At 44.1% G+C, this 27,415-nt stretch overlaps 1 protein-coding gene across 1 annotated transcript in view; it reads right to left on the bottom strand.

Moving 5' to 3' along the window:
• Positions 1–27,415, bottom strand: part of kremen1 (kringle containing transmembrane protein 1) — a 134,230-nt gene that overhangs the window by 89,666 nt on the left and 17,149 nt on the right. Inside the window, exon 2 of the mRNA XM_068006292.1 lies at positions 10,927–11,089. Within this exon, the coding sequence (XP_067862393.1) occupies positions 10,927–11,089 (163 nt within the window). The remainder of the gene's footprint in view (positions 1–10,926; positions 11,090–27,415) is intronic.

The following is a 27,415-nucleotide window of genomic DNA, read 5'->3' as shown; positions in this document are numbered from 1 at the left end:
TGCTCCTCTCTATTGATTCATTGATCAATGGAAATAGTTTCACACAATCAACCTGAAAAAAACTGCTCATGATTTTGAAATCTTCCTTTGGTCTTCTTTGTTTAAATGAAAAGAGCCCCAGTTTCTCTAGTCTGAGCAAAGGAATGGTGAACATCGCAAAAGTCAAAAAAAAGGTGAGCAAAACATGAAAGAAAAGACTTGCATTTATATAGCGCCTTTCACGACCTCAGCTCATCCCAAAACGCTTTACAGCCAGTGAAGTACTTTTGAAGTGTAATCTCTGTTGTAATGTAGGAAACTTGTCAGGTGATTTGCGTAAAGCAAGGTCCCACAAACAGAAATGAGGTAATGACCAGATAATCTTTTTTAGTGGTGTTGGTTGAGGGATAAATATTGGCCAGGACACACGGAAGAACTCATAGAGTCATAGAGTCATAGAGTTATACAGCACGGATAGAGGCCCTTCGGCCCATCGTGTCCGCGCCGGCCATTAAGCCCAGTCTAATCTAATCCCATATTCCAGCATTTGGTCTGTAGCCTTGTATGCTATGGCATTTCAAGTGCTCATCCAAATGCTTCTTGAATGTTGTGAGGGTTCCTGCCTCCACAACCCTCTCAGGCAGTGAGTTCCAGACTCCAACCACCCTCTGGGTGAAAAAGTTCTTTCTCAAATCCCCTCTAAACCTCCCGCCTTTTACCTTGAATCTATGCCCCCTTGTTATAGAACCCTCAACGAAGGGAAAAAGCTCCTTAGTATCCATCCTATCTATGCCCCTCATAATTTTGTACACCTCAATCATGCCCCCCCTCAGCCTCCTCTGCTCCAAGGAAAACAAACCCAATCTTCCCAGTCTCTCTTCATAGCTGAAGCGCTCCAGCCCTGGTAACATCCTGGTGAATCTCCTCTGCACCCTCTCCAAAGCGATCACATCCTTCCTGTAGTGCGGCGACCAGAACTGCACACAGTACTCCAGCTGTGGCCTAACCAGTGTTTTATACAGCTCCATCATAACCTCCTTGCTCTTATATTCTATGCCTCGGCTAATAAAGGCAAGTATCCCATATGCCTTCTTTACCACCTTATCTACCTGTTCCGCCGCCTTCAGGGATCTGTGAACTTGCACACCAAGATCCCTCTGACCCTCTGTCTTGCCTAGGGTCCTCCCATTCATTGTGTATTCCCTTGCCTTGTTAGTCCCTCCAAAGTGCATCACCTCGCACTTTTCCGGGTTAAATTCCATTTGCCACTGTTCCGCCCATCTGACCAAACCATCTATATCGTCCTGCAGACTGAGGCTATCCTCCTCGCTATTTACCACCGTACCAATTTTTGTATCATCAGTGAACTTACTGATCATACCTTTTACATTCATATCCAAGTCGTTAATGTAGACCACAAACAGCAAGGGCCCCAGCACAGATCCCTGTGGTACCCCACTGGCCACAGGCTTCCAGTCACAAAAACAACCTTCGACCATCACCCTCTGCCTTCTGCCACTAAGCCAGTTTGTATCAAAAGTGCCAAGGCACCCTGGACTCCATGGGCTCGTACCTTCTTGACCAGTCTCCTGTGCGGGACTTTATCGAAGGCCTTACTGAAATCCATGTATACCACATCCACTGCGTTACCCTCATCCACAAGCCTAGTCACCCCCTCAAAAATTCAATCAAATTAGTCAGACATGATCTTCCCTTGTTGACTATCCCTGATTAATCCCGGTTTTTCCCTACTCCCCTTCTTGAATAATGGTACTACATTAGCGGTTCTCCAGTCCTCTGGCACATCCCCTGTGGCCAGAGAGGTTCTGAATATATGTGTTAGAGCCCCCGCAATCTCCTCCTTTGCCTCACACAGTAGCCTGGGATACATTTCGTCCGGGCCTGGGGATTTATCCATTTTTAGGCCTGCTAAAACCGCCAATGACTCCTCTGCTCTTCTTCAAAAGTGCAGGCAATTGGGACTAGCTTAGTGGTATAAACTGGGCGACATGGACATGTAGGGCTGAAGGGCCTGTTTCCATGTTGTAAACTTCTATGATTCTATGATTCTTCAAAATAGTGCTATGGAATCTTTTACATCCACCTGAAAGGGCAGATGGGGCCTCAGTTTAACGTCTCATCTGAAATACGGCACCTCCGACAGTGCAGCACTCATGTATCAATTCCAGTGGGTGTTGCCCATAAATCAGGGACAATGGCACAAAGGAACTATGGCAAGTGCAGACAGCATGTAGCAGAGCTGCTCTGCAAATGCACGTCATGAGGTATGGAAAGTATCATTCAGCTCAGCCACTACTGCAGCTGAAGTTACAATAAAATCATTGGTCTGCCAAGTGTTGGTAATATCAACAATTCCATTGTTTAATAAACCCTCACACACAGGGCAGCCCATGTCTGGTGTCCTTTATTATGTAGCTGGAAGCGAGGGCTGGTTTGCAAGAATAAAAGCTTCTTTATAACGATCGCACCTTTGAAATTGTTTGGCAGCATCGCTGGTACCATATAAAAACTCTGCTGCCATCTTGGGTTTAGAAATCAGCCAGTTTACTTGCTGAGAACGGCATCACAGGTACAAGAAAATGAGAAGAGAATTCAAAGAGTAATTTTCTACACAATTATTTTGAACAATGCAGGAAGGGTGCTGTACATAACCCCATAGTGCTCTTTGATAATGAGGCCATCATGAACAATGAAGCCTTTTTAACAATACCCAGTTTTAAAAACTTCCGCAGTGACACTACCTTCTACACAGTACTTACAAAACCACACAAGAAAAGTTAATAGGCCACTCAGCTCATCAAAGCTCATTCCCTCCAGTGTTCTAACTCACCCAACTTGTCATCCAATTGTGACTGAACGATCTTAGAGTCAGTGTCTCTACTGTCCTGCTGGGAGATTACTGCAGACATTTAGCAGCCTTTGGGTGATACAACCTGATATCTGATCTAAAATTACTTTTAGTTGGTTTACATGTATGACCTCTGCTCCAACCAATATTCAGGATTTACCTTATCTAAGCCATTTAATATTTTATATATTCTAATCAGTTCCCTCCTTTTAACCAGCCTCTCTCTCAGCTATGGAGATTGAGCTTTTTAAACTTTGATCTTATCTCCTCCCTTTTGTCCCAAATGTAATCTGTCTCTTGTACTTTTTGTTCCTGATTTAAGCAAGTGGCATCACCTTATCCCTACCCATATTGTTCTTCTCCATTTTTTTTTGCCTCTATTCCATCCTTTTCTGCAGGTGTTGACTCACACTGGGATACGATTCCATGAACTGCCTTGGTTCACTGAAGGCTCACCTATAGAAGCTGACCATTCTTGCTGCACGAGCCCTGGCTGAATGTTGGTGACCTGTTTGACCACTAGGGTTATTAAAGCTAAGCCAAATCGTCCTCATCCAAAATTTGCACAGCTGCATTAATCCAGCAAGAATTGCTGAATGCCAGTCAGGATCAGGATCCTTGGCTGATTTTCCCCTCCTTAATCCAGAGACAATGAGGCCAATTAGCTGCTAACAGAGCTCATATCAGAGATAGAACCTAGGACCTCTCTGTTCAGCAAAATATTTATCCACTATTTTGACCTATCTAATTTGACCATTCCAATTTCTTCCTAATTTTCTCCCTCTCTTCAGGTGCCTTTATGGGAAGAACCATTCCCTGGCTGAGAGAGTGGACAGGAGACTTGCTCCTGAGCCTTTTGCAATGCTGACCTTGAACTAGATACTTCCAGGTGCTCGGGAGCAACCCAAGGGTTGCTGGGTCTCCGGTTTTCTTTCCCTTCTTATATGGAAGTGCTTGGATCTGATTGGAGTCTGACCTCATCCTGCTGATATGCCTAAGAAATTCATCACATAGGGTACAGTACTACCAAAACAATCCTACTATTCCACAGCACAAACTGACTACCTCAATAACATCATAAAAATACCCAGCAACAAAAATGGACTGCAATTAAGTTTAGATGGATCAAATACAACAATTACAAAGATGTTTGAATACATTTCAAGTACTATGTCGCTGTCATGTTCAGTTATACTCACTTTAGATGAGACAAAACAAAACAAACTCAATATTGTTATGCAGGTGGTGAAGCAACAGTGTTTCTCATTGATTAAGCACATTAATGAATGCAAAACTTATGAATATTAACAAGAGCACCATTGTTGCTTGATATCTATGTGGTACATATTTGGCTTTTTATGCCCCAAGAACATCAAGCCTTGCAGGTAGCCTGAGAGGAGATGTGCTGAAGGTTAACCAGCTTTATTACAAAAAAGCCAACACTGGACATTGGGCAGAATGTTAATATTGGTATTAGAGTTTGATGCTGGAATATCAGGTGCTATGCTGCAAAGATTGTGTTTAATTCAATAGGTCAATGCAGTATTATGCATGGGAGGATCAATATCTGAACAGTCATTTACATACTTGTCTGGCATGTATGCAGAGCCCCACCATAGTGCTGGACCAGCTTGGACGAATGGCGCGAGCAGTAAGTATTTTAGCTGCACTCTATTTTACATTGTGATTTCTTCAGCTGGCCAAAATACAACACCAAGGTAGGTAGTGGGAAACTGGAGAGAGAGAAAGTGAGAAAAAGAGAGAAGGAGAGAGAGAAAAATAGAGAGAGAAAGAAAGAGAGAGAGGGGGGCGGGGAGAAAGAGAAAAAGAGGAGAGACTGTGCAGAAGTGGCAGCCATTTTTCCACAACCTGCTGACCGATGAAGCCAGCTGAAAATACTACTGTGGCACTAATGTAGATTTTCCATTTCAATATTAACTATCCTTATTGCTCTCTGAGTGAGATTGACAATATAGTGCCAATAATACAAGCAGTTTTGTGCTGTACATTCAGGCTTAGTTGAGACAATCTTGATAGTTTGTATGCAATATCACTAATATTTCAAAGACACTGTGTGATTGTGCATGGTACAAATTATACCTGCAATGCTTGATGTTCTTGGGGCATAAAAAGCCCCATAGACCATGTAAATATCAAACAACAATGGTGCTCTCAATTATAACTATATTATAGGTGTCTGAATATTATGTTTGTGGGAAGTTATTGGAATTTATAATTAAGTTCAGAGCAACTGAGCACTTAAGAGAAAATTAGAGAGAGCCAACATGGATTTGTATGGGGTAAGTCATGTCTAACGAACCTAATTGAATTTTTTGAGGAAGCAACTAAAGTAGTAGACAGGGGAATTTCTATGGATGTAATTTATATCGACTTCCAGAAGGCATTCAATAAGGTTCTACGTAAGAGACTGTTAGCTAAAATTAAAGCTCATGGAATTGAAGGCAAATTATTGACCTGGTTAGGAGATTGGTTAGGCAGTAGAAGACAGAGAATAGGGATAATGGGTATGTTCTCGAATTGGAAGGAAGTGATTAGTGGTGTCCCACATGGGTCTGTGCTGGGGCCACAACTATTCACTATATTTATTAATGACTTAGGTAACACAATAGAGAATCATATATCCAAATATGCTAAGACACAAAGATTGGTGGCGTAGAAAGTAGTGTAGAGATAAGTGTGAGGTCATCCATTTTGGACCAAAAAACGATAGATCTGAGTATTCTTTAAATGGTGAAAAGCTAGGAACAGTGGAGGTCCAAAGAGATTTAGGGGTCCATATACACAGATCACTAAAATGTAGTTGTCAGGTACAAAAAAATAATCAAAAAGGCTAATGGAATGTTAGCCTTTATAATTATAGGGCTAGAATATAAAGGGGAGGAAGTTTTGCTACAGCTATACAAAGCCTTGGTTAGACCACATCTGGAGTACTGTGTACAGTTCTGGGCACCGCACTTTAGAAAGGATATATTGGCCTTGAAAGGAGTGCAGCGCAGATTCACCAAAATGTTACCAGGGCTCCAAGGCATAGATTATGAGGAGAGATTATATAAACTAGGCTTGTATTCCCTGGAGTATAGAAGTATTTAAGGGGTGATTTGCTTGAGGTGTTTAGGATTTTGAAAGGAATTGATAGGATAGATAGAGAGAAACTTTCTCCGCTGATGGGGAAGTCTAGGACAAGGGAACATAACCTTAAAATCAGAGCCAGGCCATTCAGAAGAGAAGTTAGGAAACACACAAAGGGTGGTAGAAGTGTGGAACTCTCTCCCACAAAAAGCAGTAGATGCTAGCTCAATTAATAATTTTGCTCGCCAAGGGTATTAAGGGATATGGAGTCAAAGCAGGTAGCTGGAGTTGGGAGGAGCTGAATGGCCTACTCCTGTTCCTATGTTCCTATGGTTACATCACTAACGCCTAGCCAGCTGGGGAGGTTTGTAGAGTTTAATAAATTGGATTGATGCAGCACTGCCTTTCAATGGCAGGGCATGGAGAAGTAAGAGATAGTGTGGACTGCTCCACTACCTTCAGTTCAACTATTCTTCATGGAAGTAGCTTTTGGAATGTTCCCCATATTTCTGAGCTTTTCGATCCATTCAGCTTTAAAGGGCCATTTTGCAGGTACCTGTGATATTAAGCCAGGCCAAACATCCTTCCTCTCTGCAAACATACATTAAAAATCGCAGACCAGATCAATTGTGTTAACTATTTTTTTAGGCTGAAATGAAAAAAATGCTGTATCCATAATTTTTACTATTTTTCTTTTTTTTTCATTCTTGGATCACTGTATGAGACGGTATAATGTTTGTTAGTAAGTATCGGATCTGGATCAAATTTTAGTAGGGACACAGCAATGCAGGAAAAAAACAAAGCCAGAAAAGTTCCACAGCCCAATCTCTGAAGCCTTTGAAGTGTAAAAGCTTCTCAACCTCACTATCTCAGAACTGTGATTACATCTTTAGAAACAAATCCCTTTTCTTGGTCACTATGCCTTGCCCGCAGGGTTTAAAGTGAGCCAGAACAGTACAAGACCTTGTTTTGGTTCTTTTCTGAGTATTTATAGTGCTGGCTCATGACCTTCACAGGAGATTCCCAAATTTGGCTTTTCTTCACTGGCAGCTGGATCTCCCTGAATTAGGAAAAGCCTTTTGTACATCAGCTTCAATCTTATTTCTTCAGGCCTATTGCCATGCGCTCTCAGGCCAATGATTTCCTGTTATAAGTGCAGGTGAAGTTTATCTTTTTATCCCTTTATCTCAGCTTTCTTTCTGTCCTTGCCAAACCCTCCTGCCATCTTGTTGCTGAACCCGGCCACCGTACTGCCAACCCCCACCCCCCCCCCCCTGCTAACCTTGTTCCCAATGTTGTTGCCACCAACCTTACCCACTTTGCCACTGGTATTGAGAAATCTAACCACCCTTTCAGATCCATTCCAGGAATAAAATCTTCCTGGGGCAACTCGGGTTTAGGATTTGAGTTGAATTTAACGTTAGAGTTGGGTGAAGAGCGAGGGTAGCTTTTACAGGTAGGGTTGGGATCAGGGTTAGGGCTAGGGAGAATTTTTTTATCAGGGGTGACTTTGTTTTGTTGAAGTGGATTGTTTATTTCTGTACTGGTTGAAGTCACCTGGGTTGGGATGGGGGTGGGGCGAGGGGGAGTGGAAATGGATCTAGTTCAGGGGCTGATATTTTTCGTGACATATGTCAATGGGAGAATTTTTAGATCTGGATTGTTAGTGATAAAAGATTACACTGTAAAATCTACACAGGCTTGTTATTTTTTTAACAGTTAATAAATTCTCCTTTGACTTTATTATATGAGTGTAACCAAGTAGTTATGGAATCCCAAAGGTTGCAGCGATAGGGTCAAAGGTTACTCAAGCACCAGGGGAGGGGGTAAAATGATGAGTACCCCTTCTTAATAAACCCTACTTTAGCTACTACTTCTCCAGGACCTTCCAAGCCTGCACAACCCTATATTGAAAGCAAAATTTGTGTTAGGACCAATGGGCCTCCACATGGCCTATCTTATTATCCCTGTACGTGTAATTAAATCTATTGTTCTATACTGCAGTGAAAAATATAGCACAACTGTGAGGTTCTACACTCTGGTCTCTCATAGTCTCTTCCTGTCCAATTCATCATTGTCTCCATTTCTAGGATTCGAAGGAGTGGATGAAAAGTCCCTAAACCTGATTCCATTTGGATACTGGGCATCCAAGGTTTCAAAATCTCATTCTATGGACTCAATCCCACAGCTGCCATTCCTTTCTTTGCCAGGAACAGAACTGTTTCATTTGAGTGTGTAACTCAAGTTACTCCCCAATGCTTGCATGCAGTATCGTCCATCAAGGTCAATCTGAACCATGGCATAAAGCTCACCTTTGCATATGCCTGCAATACAGTAAAAACAGGACGAATTGAGTATGAAGAGCAACTCAGGTACTGATTGCTGCACCCTGAGAAACTGCAGAAAAATCAATCGGTTTCTTCCAGCTGGAATTGCTGTAATTACTTCCCTCTCTTTGCATTTTGCATTGTAAAGTGATTGTTGCTTTATTTGAATAATCTCTATACTGACAGACCAACTGAGGAAATTGACCCCGAGAAGAGGTCATCAGTCGGTTGAATTTGAATTTATGAAACTGACCTGAAATTGACAAGATAAATTCAAAATGAAAGAAAATGTCTCTTTATATTTACGATGAGATGTGTTTAAAAAAAAAGAGCGTCATATGTAATATTCCTTTTGAATACTTCTAAAGTCAATCTTATATAAGCTGAGGACTGGAATAATGTGCTGTCTTAGGGCATGATGTATTTGTAGAAAATTTATCTCTCCGGTTCTTTAACGAAGGTGTTAAAATAAATGGATTAAGTTCTTCACTATAATACCGGATAGAATAATTTCATATGCACCATTAATCTATTTGTGGCAGCGTAGCTCAGGGGTTTGTAGTCTTGACTGTACGTCAGAAGATCATGGGTCCAAGCCCCACTCCAAGTTTTCAGCACATAATCTAGGCCGGCACTTCAGTGCATTACTGGAAGTGCCACCTTTTTGAATGAGGCCTTAAATAGAGGTTCCGTCTGCCTGTTCAGGTGGGCCTAAAAGATCCCATGACCTTGTTCGAAGAAGAGCAGCGAAGTGCTCTCAACATTTATCCTTCAACCAACACCACCAAAAGCTGGTGGATTGGTCATTTATCTCATTTGCCATTTGTGGGACCTTGCTGTGTGCAAATTGGATGCTGTGTTTGCCTGAATAACAACAGTGACTATACTTCAAAAGTAATTCATTGGCTGAGAAGCACTTTGGGTCATTCTGAAGAGGTGAAAGGCACTCTATAACCCAAGCTCTTTCTCATCCACATTATTATTATTAGTGAGTGGCTTCAGTAAAGACTTGAGAGCTCAATATAATTTCTACAGCAAAATAAAACACAATAAATATAATTTAGTCTGTTCAGAGAACACGCTCTTTGTTAATAAACTTTTCATTGAATTTACTTTCTGATAGTCAGCGTTATAGGCTAATTGATCTCTGCACTGTGAACAGCTCCCCTAAGATTATTGTGTTAGAAATGCTTATTGCTTCCTATGTTTTGATGTTTTCTTCTTCTAGTGAATCCAACACTGCATAGGTTGCACAATTTACAGTCTGCGTGCATAATTTATCAGCTCTTTAATATTCATGAGCCACTGCCATAATCAGGGAAAATAAAGTGCCTGGCTGTTTTACTGGGTAAGAAAAGGAATTAATTTTACTTTAAGAAAAACAATCTATTGGTGTTAATAAGCGGGAAAGCATGCAGACTTGGGGTTTTCTTTTTAAGTCCAATTGTTGAGGAAATTTTATGTTGGTCAAATTGAGGCACCCAGCGTCAGCATCAAGCACTCCCAGGTCAGCAATAGCACATACAGTTAGATACAGAGCAAAGCTCCCTCTGCTCAGTCCTAACAATGGGTAGATTTTCAACCTGCCCCTTACAGAAAACTCCCGATTTTATAACAGGTGGGTTTTATAACAGGTGCCTGATCTGCATCACCAGTTTTATGCCTGGGCGGCACGTTGAAAACCTACCCCAATATGTCTCAGCCCAACCTCAGAATAGCACCCCCTACTGCACCAGTGAGATATTTTCCATTTCCCACAACAGTCACCCTGTGGCTTCTCTGATTGAGATTGCCAATTTAATGCCAAATTAGCAGCAGTTTTGTGCTGTAGGTTCATGCCCATTGAGAACTGGGATGAGATTGCTCGAGCTCATTTCAGGCAACAGAGGAGACTTTTATCCCATTAGTCTGAGCTGGATTCAAACCCAGGTCCTAAAAGTGAAGAAGCAGTGTGCAAACCGCTGAACCATCCAGTTCCCTCCCACCGCCATTTATCTATTGCCAGTGTAGCATTCAAATCTATCAATCTCGCATTCAAATTCACTTCATGCCAAAGCAAATTTGAATGCGTAGGCACAAGTTGGAAGAGAGTTCCAGATATGAACATACAACTTCTTGTTCATGTTAATGTTTCAGTCATTACCCTTTTATCAGTTCAGATGAAGGGGTTAGGCCTGAAACATTAACTTGTCACTTCTCTCCACAGATGCTGATCCACTTGCTGAGCGTTTCCAGCATTTTCTGTTTTTGTTTCAGATTTCCAGCATCTGCCAGTACTTTGTTTTTTTTTTGCCTTTTGTTCATTACCAGCTTAGCTGAAGCTAACAAAACATCATTTCATGCATGATGTCAGGAAGTACTTCTTCACACAAAGGGCAGTGGAAATCTGGAACTCTCTCCCCCAAAAAGCTGTTGAGGCTAGGTTGAGATCGATAGATTTTTGCTAGGCAAGGGTATTAAGGGATATGGAACCAAGGTGGGTAGATGGAGTGAAGATACAGATGAGTCATGATCTAATTGAATGGCGGTACAGGCTCGAGGGGCTGAATGGCCTATTCGTGTACCTACGCTTCCATTTCTGGAAGCAAACCTCACTGATTTGAAAATCTCTGTATACAAAGAGTAAAGAAGGTCAAAGGGTAAACGTAGACCATCTGTTACCTGCAATAGTTATGATTCCCAAGGCCTCCTTCTCCGTTCTGGTACTTGAGGGTGTTGTAAGGGTGCTGGAAGGTTTCATTCCAATACAAGCAGGGTTTTCCTCCTTGGTGTGAGGTTTGATTCTGGCAGCCTCGGTAGTCGGCACCATTAGCAGTATAGCACTCTACATAAGTGATACAGAAAGAAGTTTGATAAATCATCTGCATAATCCCTTTTAAAAGGCACTTGCCCCAGTTCTGGTAGTAGAGATAATGTCAAAATTATTTTGCTTTTGAAGGAGAAGTCCAATTCATTTTTCCAAATTTTTACACAGACACATTTCAACAGACAGATATATATATATATATATTTAAAACCATATATATTTAGGATAGGGCACCATTAACTCCCACTTGCCAGCCTCTGCTGGGTTAAACTGTGATGGAATTTCTGATTTGAATTCACTCCAATGTATTTTTAAAAAAATAACAATTCCAAAAGGAGTTAAGAATGGTTTCCTTCCACTTTGTTCTTCATTTTGCCTACAGAGGCATCATTGGTAGACATGGTCAGTCAGAATGCTCCATGCAGCCGATATGTGGTGTCAGCCCAGTCATTGCTGTTGGTGTTCAGCTTAATGCCTGTGACTAATGCGTGGTAAGTAGCCAGCAATGCTTGGAATGTAATATAGCACTTGCTTACCGTCCGTTTCCCGACCCAAACAAAATGGCTGATTGAGAATTTTTACTCCAAGTGTTAATTTGCTCAATTTGTGCGGTGCCAATTAACATGGCAGTGGGAGGACTTAATACTCTAGCACCCCGCGTTACATAGAATTTAGAATTTACAGCGCAAAAACAGGCCATTCGGCCCAACTGGTCTATGCCGGTGTTTATGCTCCACACGAGCCTGTTTACGTTCCTCACGAGACTGTTACTATAGTGATGCGTTGTTCACTTGATCCATCAAGTCGCTCAATGGAACACACAAAACTGAAGAGGCCGAAATGAAAAATCTAGGGTTTTCAGTTAAAGGTAAGCTTCTGCAAATTTTCTTTCCACAATCTAGGTACTCATGCACTGTGAGAACTTCATCCAGTGCTCCACTCGTACTGGATTTGAGAGAGAAGGACTGGTAAGTGGTTATCAAAGTCAGCATGGCCCTTAATTTTATCCATCGGGCTCCCTCTGGGCTAGCACTGAAAGTATCTGCAGTGTTAAGACAGTTTTCTGGCCACAAGGAGGTCACATTTTTCCGTAGGATCAATGGCTCCATTGCATTGTCCACTGACCAACAGCAATGAGAAAAAAAGAAACACTGTAGCGCTGATTCACCAGAATACCGGGGCTAAAAGGATTAAATTATGAGAACAGGTTGCGTAGAATAGACTTGTATTCCCTTGACTATAGAATTTTAAGGGGTGATATAATTGAGGTGTTTAAGGTGATTAAAGGATTTGATAGGGTAGATAGAGAGAAACTCTTTGCTCTGTTGCGGGAGTCCAGAACAAGGAGGGCATAACCTTAAATTAGAGCTAGGCAGATATAATTGAATGGTGGAACAGGCTCGAGGGGCTGAATGGCTTACTCCTGGTCCTATGTTCCTAAAACAGAACTGCTGGCTTTCACAGAATCCGCAGGGTCATTAAATGCACCCACGTTGCTATTTGAGCCCTATGCCCAGCTCTGTGCCCTGCGTGGACACAGGACTGGACCGCATGTGACCGCCAGCACAGGATCATGCAGTTCAGTGCCTGTCTTCACGATGCCTTCACCTTAAGGCAATGGTCTACGCCACCTTCAATTGAATCGGAATGAAGAGTGGAAGGAGGACTCCAGGAAGACCAATGTTACTCTATGCAATAATGGCTCATACCACCCATGCACGAACCACAGACAGAATCAAAAATGCAGGTACAGGGAAGCTCATGCGACAACTAGAATTATCAGACAGAGCACGGGATTGTCAAGCAATGCTTCCCACACCTACACCGATAGGAGGCAGCCTTATACATCAGCCCCAACCCCTTCCTGGGGTTTTCAGAATAATTGTCCTCTGCTGCATACTCCTTGCTGCAAAGAAGCTTCGGCATTCATCTTGATAGAATGATAGAATCGTGCAGCACAGAATGAGGCCATTCAGCCCATCATGCTTGTGCCAGCTCTTTGAAAGAGCTATCCAATTAGTCGCACTCTCCCCCGCTCTTTCCCCATAGCCCTGCAAATTTTCCTTTTCAAGTTTATATCCGATTCCGTTTTGAGAACCAGGATGGTAAAGACATGGCAGAGTAAGAGGGTGAAAATACCAATGAGAAATGAGCAGTGTCATCAGCAATGCAGTACTAATTTCAGATGCCTTCCAATGAGTGCCACGGTTACACCATATCTTAAAAGGGCGGACCACATCTGCGCAAGTAATTATGGCCAAACCATCTTGTCCTACACTTTCATTTCTTCAAATAACATACGTTGCTAGCGAATGCTGAGCTATATTGTAACCAATGACAAATAAATACTCAGCACATTGTTCAAGTGCATTGATTTCCTCTATTACTTAGTGTGTCAATGCTGGCAACATGAGTTGGCACATTGTTGGCCCTTGGTGCTCGTGCTTTGACTCAGAAGTGCAACACCTTGCCTAGCACTCCTTCTAAGGGATTCCCTAGTGGAAGGACTCAAGATGCTGGCTGGCTCCAGGGTCTCACTGACGGCCTGCTGGGATTTGAGACCTCCTTGGGCCGTGCATTGAGAGCAGCCAGCGAGGTCATGTGAGTCAACCATGTCCAGGACTGTGGTAGCTGACTAGTGCTGCCTGATTTCAGGAGCTGCCCGTGCCTAGGAAAAGCGGTGAATTAAAAAAATGGAAAATGTTAAGTTACAAGGGCCGATTTCCCTGGGGCTATTGGATCTGGCCCTGACGCAGTAAATATAGTGAAATCGCACAGGGCACGGGCGGGTGGGAGTGTAATGCCACACATAACAGAACCCGCTGGGTTATCCGCCAGGTGATCCAATAGCCCGAGGCGCAGGAACATGGAAGTCTCCCACATAAAAGTCCAACATAAAGGCTTCCTGATGGCTCAATGAGTGTATCCAATGAGTAGCTGAGCCATGCAGACCAGGAAGGTCCCAGATTCAACTTGGGTGCTGAGCGAGCCAATCTCAGCCGGTAACAATTGGCCTCAGCATGCCTGGGGTAGGGTGGGGTGCAGCAGAGTGATGGGCCAGGTTTCCCACTTCTGATCACTATCCAGCGATCCCTGCTGGAAGTGTGTCTGGACATCAGCCGAGGATAAAATCGGACTTGGCCGCGATGCCCCAGGTGGTCAAATAGCTGCCAACACTCATGGCCAAGGCTCACCACATGAATAATAATGGTCACTTGGACATACTGGAGGGCACCCTCAGGAGGTGAGAGGAGAGTCAAAACAATGGCCAGAAAGAAAATGGTGCAAAGGAAATAGTGATAGATGTGATGCAAATTTTATTTTCATAGCTGTTGGCCGCAGCCAAGTCAATCAAATTAAATAGAGTGTCTTGGATCTATTACTTCAAATAACTATGCATGGGGATTTAATTTGCTCCATGTGCTATTTTTATCACAACTGTTAATGCTTTTCTGTTAAATTCCTGTCTGTGCTGTTTTAACACAATTGTTAGCCCATGATTAATACATCCTGCAATGTTTCGTGCCTGCTATTTTTCCATAGACATTAAGCTGCTTGGAGATAGCAACTGCATTAATTAAATGCAGACTGTAATTTAACACAAATGTGTTAACCAGTGAGCTAACAATAGCGCACAAAGAAAATTAAATCCCTCTAAAAATCCACGCTCGCCTGCTTCCCCTGTTTCTAATAAAGAGTAAAATGTAGGGGCCAATAATGCGAAAAGGGACTGTCATTCTTTCCTGGCTCATTGTTGGAATGTTACAATGTTAACTTTAAAAAGGGTCGATTGCACCATCCGTTGCTCCCAGTGAGGAGCAGCACTCGGAGGGAGCCCATGCGGGGGGTACTGCTGCCGCGTAGCTGCAAAGCACAACGATGTACTTCTTGCAAGCATTACTCCCCAATGGGCTGCCAACCGTGGAATCACTGGGGGTAATTCTGACTTTGTGCGACAGCGTAAAACGGGTGATAGCGAATCAGCAGCCCGTTTTAAATCTCTCCCTGTTTTTGTTTCTTTACATCTCTCCCGATTCATAATGGAAATAAAAATGGGGAGAGATGTAAAACGGGCTGCCGATTCGCTAGCACCCGTTTTACAGCCTTGCAACGTCAAAATGGCCCCCACTCCTAAAAAATCTCACACTCAGGACCCTTTACAAAACTAAGACCCTTCCACTTAGTTCCTTCACCCTGTTGATTTCCTAATAAAAATCTGTTGATCTCAGTCTTGAAACTTTCAATTGACCCCCAGCATCCACAGCCTTTTGGGGGAGAGAATTCCACATTTCCACTACCCTTTGTGTGAAGAAGTGCTTCCTGACATCACCCCTGAACGGCCTAGTTCTAATTTTAAGATTTTGAGAATGTGCCCCCACCAGAGTAAAAAGCTTCTCTGTCTCTAGCCTATCGAACTTTTTATCACTTTAAACACCTCGATTGGATCATCCCTCAATCTCCTAAACTCAAGGGAATATAACCCACAACATGTTGTAGGGCTCAGTAGCTTTTCTAAATCAGTCACCGAGGGTTATTGGAACACAGGAACATGGGTAGGCTATTTAGCCCCTCGAGCCTGCTCTGCCATTCAATTAGATCATGGCTGATCTGTATCTCAACTCTATTTACCCACCTTAGCTCCATATCTTTTGATACCCTTAACTAACAAAAATCTATCGATCTCAGTCTTCACTGCCAAGAGAAACATATGCAATTAATTTACAGAACCAAATAAAAAAAATGGATGTTACAGTTTATTATTGCTCTTTGCAACGTGTGACTTTTAAAAAGGGTACGGGGGGTTATGGATTCAAATCTGGCCCAGGAGGATCAGGTTAAAGTCTCCTCTCTCTGCTAGCTGTTAAAACACTCTGTGAAATGAGTGCGGGCAGTCTGAAGCTCAAATCTGCTCATAATGCAGCACCAATTGACGTTAAACTGACAGTCTCACTCCGAGGGTACAAGGATGCCTGGTGTTGGAAATCGAAATGTCACACTAGAGCAGTAAGAAGTAAGAAGTGTTCTTTCTGGAGCTGAGAGCAGAAGCGCACACTGTGATTGAGTGTTAAAATTGGAAAAACCTTTCCCAGCACTAACATCCCTCACCTCGATGAGCACAAATCTCATCAGAAATATGAAGGATGATATATTTAAAGGGCCAGCGTCAGGCACTGTGCCGTGTTCATACACAGAGGAGCTTCTACATATTCATTATTATGTAGAATAATAAATTGCATTGAAAACTTCACACCAGAGAAGCTAATGGCATTTGCCGCACGGCAAACTTACTGCAGTGTCCAACATGAAAGTTCTATAGCTGGCTTTTGCCATCTCCGAGCCTGGTTGAAAAGACACCGATACTGTGAGACTGGCCCTTTAAGAAGGCGTGTTACAGAAATCATTCCCAAAATGGGGGATTGCTGAGCCACGGAGAAAGAAGCCTTCACTGCCCAGATTTGAGTTACAGTGGAAGGCTGATGCTTTGGCCCGCTTTCCAATCTGTATAAAGAGATCCAAGTTTGCTTTTTTTTTTGAAAAGGTGGCATCCTGCCCATCTTGCTGCATGGGTGCACATCCCCCCCTGCCAGTCTGAAGGCACCGAGCAAATCCCGTGACAAAGGCGGTAGAGAGTTTTGGGACCTCATGTGCGTAGGCTCTTAGCTGGAGGAGGAAGGCGACAGAATGGGGAATTGAAAGTTCATTTAGCCAAGGGGGAGAAGCTCGCATCCAGTCAGACAAAATGGGCATTGTTACTGTGTGAGAGAGGCAGCAAAGAGCATCCATGAACCAGGAAGCCCTCACCAAGTGTAATTATTGATTGAATAATCAAAAAAAAGTGTCCTTCACTTCCCTTGGTCACACTTGGTAATATCCGTGAACAGCAGCATAATTACCACCAGTGACTGCCACCATTGCTACAATGTTTTTCGTGGCTATCACTGACAGTAATTCCCTCCCCCTTCACAAACAAGAGAGGGATATTATGGCCATCGTGTTTCAGGTTTGAATGAGTCGGTTCTCATGGGATACAAAGCTTGCACTCAGGCCAGTGGTTAGCAGTTCTTCCCACAGTGCAGTTATAACACAGGATGGCATGGGATACCAGCACTGAGGCTTCACACACCGCTCTCCTGAAGTATGCAAGCCTTTCTCCATCCCTTGTAATGAAAGGGCTTTAAAAGCACAGACAAGCATTTTTTTTCTGAACTAGGGATGCAATCGTCCATGGGAATATTCGGAATTTGTCCCATCATCAGCGGTCGTCTATCGTCGGAGCTCCTGTGACTGTCCTCCACATCTCCTTAAGGCAGGGACCTGAGTCCTGGTGTTGTGTTTCGGACTATCCACGGTCGCCCTGTCATTGAATTGTTCTGCATCGCGGGTCACAGGTTCTGGACACCGTTGGCTAATTCAAGGATTTACTCATCCGGCCTTTTGACAGCATTTCCCTCATCGAGGGTTCCACTCCCCTCCTCATCCACCCGAAGCCGTTGGCACTTTCTGGCGGTGGCTGGGTCACTTAACCACCTCCTGGCACTGGGCGTTAACCAGCAACGTGTAGTACCGTCTCTTAGTGCCCAGCGTCAATTCCTCTGTGTTCTTAGGAACCACCAAAGTCAACTTTTGTGAGACACGTTTCCTCGTTCCAGATCTTCAGCTACATCCTATTGTTATTCCAGCTAATATCTGGTTACATTCAAACATCATCTGCACCGCTGAGATTGTGCCACAGTCATTGCACTTCCCGTAATCCTCTGTACTTATTCCCACTCTCCCGCCCAGATTGATAACTGCAAGTTCTTTCTTCTTTATCATTTATATTACAGGATATCGAAGTTAGGGAGTTTTTGATTTTGTTTTATATTGAGAGAATATGAAGAACCTGCATTTATATAACGCCTTTTATGTCCTCAGGACGTTGCAAAGCGTTTTACAGCCAATGAAGTACTTTTGAAGTGTAGTCACTGTTATAGTGCAGGCAAACGCAGCTGTCAATTTGCACATGGCAAGGTCCCATGGACAGCAATGAGATAAATGACCAGATAATCTGTTTTTTTGGTGGCTTTGGTTGATAAATATTGACCAGAACACCAGGGAGAACTCTCCTGCTTTTTGTCAAATAGTGCCATGGGATCTTTTACATCCACCTGAGAGCAATGGACCGCAGTTTAACGTTTCATCCAAAAGACAACATCTCCAACAGTCCAGCACTCCCTCAGTACTACACTGAGGTGAGGGGACGTTATCTGATTACATGCTCCCAGTGTGGGGCCTCGCCCACCAGGAAACACCAAAAAGCTCATGATCTTCCATCTGTTAAATTTCATGGAGAATCATAGACTCCACACACAATTTCCTGATGAGCACTCCCAGTGGGGGAGGCTCCATGCTGGAGCGTGCAATCAGAAAACTTACTCCACTGTATTTTCAATAATAGCTGTGATGGCGGCTAAGTTATTTGGTACAGTGCTGAGAGATGCACGATGGCACAGGATAGCAGGGGTTGTGACATTGTGCTTAACAAGATAATTCAATCAGTAATTACACTCGGCTATTGCAAATGCTTAAATAAATGTGCCGAAATTCAGCACTCTTCACATCACGTAATTCTTCCACTTCAAAAATCAAAGCACCCTTCATATTTTTTCAATCTATTTTAGATGTTAATAAGGACCGAGAGCAGCAGCCTCGTGTTTCAGCATGTTGGGACAGATACGAGGCAAGCTGCTTTCATTACTTTGATGTAGCTGAACTCCCAATTTGTTTCCGATTTAGTTTACTGCTGCTGTAACCGTCCTCGTTACAGTGGTAATGAGTAACTCTGTCTCAACATCTGAAACGTTCACAGGATTGCACTCATTCAGTTAGAACATAAAGACCCCGAGTTTGCTTCATGGCTGTGTCTGGCAAATGCACTGCCCAGTGAAGTACTTTTGAAGTGTAGTCACTGTTATAATGCAGGCAAATGCAGCAGCCAATTTGCACACGGCCAGGTCCCATAGACAGCAGTGAGATAAATGACTGGATAATTTGTTCTTTTGGTGGCGCTAGTTGATAAATATTGGCCAGGACACCGGGGAGAACTCCCCTGCTCTTCATCGAATAGTGCCATGGGATCTTTTACATCCACCTGAGAGCAAATAGACCTCAGTTTATCGTCTCATCCAAAAGACGACATCTCCGACAGTCCAGCACTCCCTCAGTACTGCACTGAGGTGAGGGGACGTTATCTGATTACATGCTGCCAATGTGGGGCCTCGCCCACCAGGAAGCACCAAAAAGCTCATGATCTTCCATCTGTTAAATTTCATGGAGAATCATGGACTCCACACACAATTTCCTGAAGGGCACTCCCAGTGGGCGAGGCTCCATGCTGGCTTCACCTCCTGATCTGTGCTGAGTGAGCTCATCTCTGGGCGTCTGATGCTGCAATTGGCTGTAGCGGCCCTAAGCTAGAGAGGGAGGTGGGGGGGGGAAAACATATCAGCTGGGGTTCCCACTCCTGGGTACTATCCAGTGCACGTGTGAGGGCATCAGATGAGGTCAGAGTCCTGGTATGCACCCCCCCCCACAATGGAGGAATAGCCTGCCACCACTCACTGAAGAGGAGGATCCCCTTGGTCGAATCTGGGAGGGCTGCCAGTTCTTGTGCAGCTGTAGCCCAACATGAAATCACCCCCTTAGTGGGGAAAGTAAACTAGAAATGGAAAATGTGCAGAATCTCAGCTGATCCCTCAGTACTGTGTGATTTTTTCTCACATTAAGACATTTAAACAAAACATTTGGCAGACTGTTAAACGTATTATTGTCCCTCTTCAATAAACCACCAGTAGATATTCATTTCACCAACACAATAATCCAGCTAATCACTGGTATCAAGAACAAAGGCAAACTCATGTACCAAAGCAAACATCTGCCCATAAAATGGGTTTGACTTTTCTGAGGAGCTGGGCGGGCGACGGGGTGAGCTGGGCGGGCGACGGGGTGAGCTGGGCGGGCGACGGGATGAGCTGGGCGGGCGACGGGGTGAGCTGGGCGGGCGACGGGGTATCAATGATAAAGTCTGCACTGACTGCGTGCTGTAGTGCTGACATGTTTCAGTCAGGAAATCTGACTCCGAGGCGTTGATTTTCACACCCATCCCCACCTGGCGTCATCGGGGCCCGATCTGTCAGTTTAACCCAAGGCCTCAGCGGGGGAGCAATGATGGTTACCCCACCAGGTCAAACCTGCTGGGAACAGCAGCCGGGGCCAGAAGAGACCGAGTATGGTAAGTTTAATTTTTCTTTTACAGGTTTCAGGCCAGGAAGAGCAGGGGTGTTCCTCTGAGTCAAACAAGCAAACCTTGGGCCTCTCCTGCCCTGGGCTTCCCCTCGACCGGGATTCATCTCCTGGAGCACTTACCTTGTACCGATGACCTTTCCCCGGTGGCGGCCTCTTGCAGCCTGATTTTAACAGCTGGGAAACCGCTTCCTGTTGATTTCCCACCTGTTTTGATTGGGAGGTCGACAAGCGGCATGTTAATGGAGCCTGGCTTTCAAAATTGACCAACCCAGCCTGCTACCACGCCCAGACAGGCCAGGCACTCAATAGGCCACGTTCCTGCCCAGGAGTTAAAATGGAGCCCTCAATCAAACCCTCCATGTGAGAACATCGAAGGTTGTAAACCTAATTTTGATTTTTTTTTTCGTTAGTAACAGCAAGGGGCAGTGGTTAAACTTGACATCGTTAACAAGAAATTGAATTGAAAACTGTAAGAGACGAGGAGGCATCTGTCCCAGCAAAGAATCACGGGGCACAGCAACTTAAAACAGCAACGTAACATGTCCCCAACTGCTGTCAGTCCAGCCGGCTGGTGACCTGCTCCACTGAAGACAAAACTTCAACCGCTTGAAAGGAAGGATGTGCTTTTTTTAAGAAAGGAGATTTTTACTTGGTGATGCAGGGATAAATGCCTTCATTTTGTCCTTATCACGACATTAGATAATATGGGAAAACGCTGTAAAGACAGCAATTTACAGTGACTCATCTCCATTAATATATTAAGCCTATACAGGCAGCAAATCATTGCCACCCACAGGAGTTTCCTATGGAAATTGGGATACCTGATGGTGCTTGGTAAAACCACTGGATAGTTGGGGCAGGGCGAGATGTTTCCCCCTCCACTGTTGGGACAGAATGGGAGATTTTTCTCCTCCCACCCTCCTGATTTTTTTCCCACCTCTCAAGGAGCCTCTGACTTATGGTTCCACCGACACTCAAGTGGCCATTTTGTCGAGTGTGAGCCTTGACTGTGAGTGTTACTGGGCTATCCAACAGTGGTGGATTCACCCTGATCCTGACCTCACCCAACATCTACACACGCAGGGGTCACTGAGATCAGCATAGAGCAGGGATTGAACCTGGCACCCTCTGATTTGTAAAGCTCAGTAGCACTGTGGGCCGTACATTTACTAGTCGAGCCACTGGGAAACCGAAGGCTGTCCTGTTCTACTCTGTGACTATATCGTATGACATCAACTCACATATTATTGTACAGGGTGATTTAGTTGTAAAGATATTTTAATGGGGAATATATAATAATGTAATACTAATGCCACAAGGTACTGATATTACTGAAGTATCTGTTGCATCATCTCATCTACCTTCAGGTCCCATACCGTTGCCATTCAATATGCTGCCATTATTGTGTTCAGCATGAGAGGTACATGAGTGTTAACAAAACCATAAACTTTATATTATAAAGAGCAAAAATGACCGAAACAACCTCAAACTCACTGTCAGCTTCCACTAGGTTAGATTCCAGGAGATAGACTAGTGGACCTGTGGAACAGGCTGCCGGCTCGTGAGGTGAACGCAGATTCGCTGAATTCCTTCCTGTTTGGCTGGGGCAGAGATCACCTCATACAAAATGCATAGAATTATCAGGGGCCAGAGTGATCTCCTGGACTAGCTTCAATCGCCTAAGGGGGTCGGAGAGGAATTTTACACATTTTTTTCCCCCTACATTGGCCTGGGTTTTTATCTGTTTTCTTTGCCTCTCCCAGGAGATCACATAGTTTTCGGGTGGGGTGGGGATTGTATATATTGGGATTCACAATGCATCGCAGTTGTTTGGGACAGGCTGGATGGACCAATGAGCCTTTTCCTGTCCATCATTGTTCGTATGTTCGTACTTTCCGTTGACTTAAGTTTCATGTGTGCAGTTTATAGCAATTCAGAACTATTCTGGTTGCTAACTCATTACCATCTATTATTTCACATTTCCTCAGAAAAATCTTTATTTTTTTCCCCATTTGCTCCTCTGAACATTCCTCATTTGTTCGGCTCCAAATACACCAGGCCACATCTCCCTCCTACTCCAACTTATTCTTTCCCAGGATTTCAAAGCTGTGGAACACTAGGCTCCCCCAACATTCCCTTCCTCCCATAATCTACATGCTTTTAAAACTCAGATTTGTTATCACCGAGTTACTACTTACATCTTAGTTTCCTATACGAGCATATGAATTAAGAGCAGGAGTAGGTCATTCGGCCCCTCGAGCCTGCTCTGCCATTTGATAAGATCATGGCTGATCTGATTGTGACCTCAACCCTACTTTCCCGTCTACCTACTATAACCTTTGACTCCCTTGTTAATCAGGAATCTATCTAACTCAGCCTTAAAAATATTCAATGACTGCCTCCACCGCTCTCTGGGGAAGGGAGTTCCACAGACTCACGAACCTCAGAGAAAAAAATTCTCCTCATCTCCATCGTATATGGGAGACCCCTTATTTTTAAACTGTGGCCCCTAGTTCTAGTCTCTCCCACAAGGGGAAACATCCCCTCAGCATCCACCCCTTCAAGTCCCCTCAGGATCATATATGTTTCAATAAGATCACCTCTCATTCTTCTAAATTCCCATGTACACAGGCCCAATTTGTCCAACCTTTCCTCATAAGATAACCCCCTCATCCCAGGAATCAGTCGAGTATATTACAACAGTGACTACACTTCAAAAGTATTTAATTGGTTGAAAAGCACTTTGGGACGTTCTGAGGTCGTGAGAGGTGCTATATAAATGCAAGTCTTTCTTTCATTTTTTTTCTTTACTGACTCACCTCATCTTCTCTTCAACATTTTCAGCCTTGGCGGTGTCCAGCACTGTGAGCTTTGGGCCTTGGCCAAGGATTCACAATAGGCTTGCCAACTCTGGTTGGATCTGTTCCTGGAGGTTTCATCACATGGCCTCCAGCTTCCAAATGCCCCTGCCCAGTCTTTCTTCTCATCTCCAATATTTTTATGACTAATAAATGAAAATGTTCAAAGAAAATGAAAAAATAGGCCATTGTTTTTTTAATGCCCCTGATTTTCCTCCTGGGTTTGCTCGCAACAGTGTCCAGAAGATTAATCTTTAATTTCTGGAGACTCCAGGACAATCCTGGAAGGTTGGCAACCCTATTTCTCAATTAAATAAAGGGCAAACCACATATTTACTGCACAAGTGAGAAAGACCTAATTATTTCAGTTGTACTGGGCCACATTTTTTGGGGTGGGGGAGGGGGAAGAGAGAGAAGGCTCCACTCGAGATCCCCCCCACCATTGGAAATGTTACTGATGCTGTTTGGCCTGTTCTATCTGGACACATAAAGCTTCTGGGAAAAAATAATAATCCCCTCTTCTGAAAGTGAAAATATGATCCTTTTAGTACAAAATCGGCACACACAGATTCCATTCCAATATACAGTGATAATCCTTTCACACAGCTTTACCTCCAGAGCCTAGGTTTGATTTTTGGTAATGGATAGTGAATAGCTTAATGTCCCTACTCCTCTGGTATCATCACATTACAAGCAAACATCAGTCTAATCCACGAGATAAAATCTGTACAGATTAGATCGAGCATTCAGTTTGAGAAGGGTGATAGTTCTGAAACAACAGATAGGAAGATAGCAAAGTTTTACATACGGCATGAATAGAGCTCTGTGGTACTCGGCCAGGTTCTCCTACCATCCCTTGTTGTTATGTCTGCTGGTATGTAATCGTAGAGACGGCGATCACTACACCAGCACCAGGCATTCAACAGGCCCAGGTTGCTCTTTGAAAAACTTAGAAGCATCTCCTCTGAGTTCCAAAGCACCATCAGATCACAACACAACACTAAAGCAAAGGCCATCTATTTGCCTCGGAGCAGCTGCTGTGAAATACTTTCTCCTTGTCTCCGATGCCTGTGTCGAACTATGTGAAGGACCCTCAGCATTGTAAAATCACGCTCAACACGTTTCTCAGACTTCATGCAGGTGTGTGTTCAACCTTTGAAGAGACAACTTCCTTTTTATTGTACTGTGCTGGCCTGGGCTGGCAGCGAGTGAATCAAGGGGGGTGATTTTAAACCCCAAGAACGGGTGGGTTGGGGGCGGGTGGGGGTTGAAAATTGTTGTTTTTTTGGGTCGCAACCGCAAAATTTTCGGACTTTGCATTCCCAGCGGGAAGCCTGTGCTTTTACACGCCGACGTTAAACCCGGAAATAAAGCCGGGTTGCAGTCGCGACCCAAAAAACAACTATTTTCAAATCCCACCCGCCCCCAACCCACCCGTTTTTGGGGTTTAAAATCACCCCAAAGGACTTTGATTTATTTTGTGGCCATGTCTATTCATCCAGAAAGGAAACATTTTTTTCCATAAAAGCTTGAGTACTCCTATGTCATATCTGGCACACGGTCTGGGGTGCCACACTGAGCCTCCCCAAATTACTGTAATGTGGGCCATAGCCTGATGCGGGCATCACAGCCTTGGTATTCTAACTGGCCATGGATGGGCACAGTGCTGCACAGGACCATGGCACTCCACGCTTGCAACACTGCACAGCATCCAACATTGCACTCAGTACCAAATTATCTATCTCCTATATTGCCTTGAAATGCTATTTGAAAAGGATGACAAATCAGTGCCAAGTAGCACTGAGTTCAACTGGTTGCTTTTCAAATGTATTCGGGATCGGAATGAGACTGCTTAGCTTCGTTTTGCTCAGGTTATCAAGTAGGTGGTGCTGAGTGTTACAAAACGTAACTGTCTTTTAGCCAACTTTACTGCTCAAAAGTAGAAAAACACACAAATTCACTGTAAAATACTTTTCCCTTTCCCCTCCCCGCTTAAGTCGTGAGAGCCGAAAGGTAAGTCCCTCCCACCCAGATCGCACACATTCTGCGTCCGACAGAGCAGGTGGGGAGTCCACTCCCATACCACTATCAATGGCACTTAACTCATTACCAGGAGGCCTGAGAAAGTAGGCCAGTGGAGACCCCCATCTGATTTTTCCACCCCCTTTGCAGGGACGTATCACACCTCCACTTAGGACCTTTCTACAGCAGCGCAGTGGAGACAGAAAACTCAATAGAGTGGGAAATAAAACATGTCCCACAATTTTTAATGACATGCATTGTCACCTCAATGTGCTGGATCACATCATCATCACAAAATATTATATCCTCTTTTAAAGTACTTCAACCTGAAAGTTTTCCCAATAACTGAAGATGCAATGTCTCCATCCCTGAACTGTACAGACCAAGTATTACCGAGAGTCAAGCCCTAGTCTGTACTGAAGTCTGGGGTTCTCAACTGGCGCAGAAATAGAGGGCACTACAATTGGCATCAGCGCCCATGGATTCCTGCCCCTGATGGCCTACTGGAAGTGCATGTGTATGGACGCTGGGTGAGAAGAGGATGGGGACTGTTTGTTTTGTCCTCCGCAGCCAGGAAGCCCGTTGGCACTCACTGTCAAGGTTCACAAATAAGTACCTGAGTGAGGTACCAAAGGGTGACTGCTGCCTGTGGAACCGTTTACTCAGTGAGGAACTCAATACCTTCAGAAGGGAAATCTGAAGAGAAAGCAAAACTTCACCTTTCTTAAAACATTCACTGGCCCCGATATTTATGGGGAGCTGAGGAGGTTGCAAATGAGGCTGAAAATGGACCAAGAACCCGGCAGGACCTCATTAACATTTTGTAGCTGGCCAAATGGATAGCCTGGGGGGTGGGAGGGAACACCAGCGGGAGTAGGCCGCAGCCAGGGACCCTTGGGGACGGTCGCTGGCGATCGAGAAGGGGAGAGGTCGGCAATCAGGGCTAGAGGGTGTTCAGCAATTGGGGCTGGGGGAGGCCGAAGGGTTCCTTGAAGGGCCTGGGGGAGCACTCCTGTTCCTCCTGGCCCACAAGGGGACTCCTGGCACTTACCTTGGGGAGCCCGGCAGCTCCCACCTCTGTTTCAATCCCGAGTTTCCCGACCCCTGGGAAACCCGCGCGGCAGCAGTAAATTTCAAATCAGGCTCCCAATTGCACAGTGGGAACCCGGTTTAAATATGTTAAGTAAGCGTCCGTCCTCTCCACCGCGGGACACTTGGACAACCCCGATATCCGCCACTGTAAAAAAGGCAGCGGGTGCGGCAGGTTGGGTCGCATTCCGCATATTTCACCTTTTAACCCTCCCCCGACCCCCTCCCACCCGTCATGGAGGGGTTAATATCTAGACCACCGTCACTGTTTGACAGAATTCAATTGGAATGATGCAGCGTCATTTGTAAGCAGTACAGAGAGTGACTAATTTCTGTTGTACAGTAGAATTACCTTGATTTTATAGGAAGAAAAATGTTACATTTATGTAGCACCTTACTGCACCTCTCTGCAAAATCCCAAAGCACTTCGCATACAATGAATGACACTGAAATACAGTCACTGTTATGTAAGTGAACAAGGCACCATTTTGTGCACTTCTCACAATGAGAGGAATAATTGATTGATCTATTTTTCCTGGTGTTGATTGAGGGAATTGTTTTGACCAGGACACTGAGGGAACTTCCCTCCTTCGAAGTGTCTTGAACCTCTAACGACTTACTGGACAGGTAGACGAGGCCCACAGTTTACTGTCTCGATCTGAAGGGTACCATCTCTGACAATGCAGCATTCCCACATTACTGTACTGGAGAGCCAGCCTATGTGAGATATGAAACCACAAACCTCTGACTCAGGGGCAAGAGTGATACCAAAGGAGCCAAGCTGAGAACTAGAAAAGCATGATTTGCTCCCTTAAAGGGCAAGTTGTTTTAATATTTGGCGCAGTAATATTACTTTGAAAACCTTTAGAGATTTTTCCCCTGGTTACGTTAAAGCATCACCTTAATGGCAAAAAAAATGCTCAGGCAAAAATATTGCAAAATACTCCCACCGCAAAAGAGACAAGTAGATCAAACAAGCACATCAAAAGGTTAAGTCAAACCTAAACTGCTCACTCAGTCTTATTTATAACGTATAGGATAACAGATAGCTGCGAGGGAGCTATAAAGATGTAACACAATCAAGGGGTCC

This window comes from Heptranchias perlo, chromosome 25 (assembly GCF_035084215.1).
Source record: "Heptranchias perlo isolate sHepPer1 chromosome 25, sHepPer1.hap1, whole genome shotgun sequence".
Lineage (NCBI taxonomy): Eukaryota > Metazoa > Chordata > Chondrichthyes > Hexanchiformes > Hexanchidae > Heptranchias > Heptranchias perlo.
The sequence above is the reverse complement of the archived record's forward strand: the minus strand, read 5'-3'. Positions and strand labels throughout refer to the sequence as shown.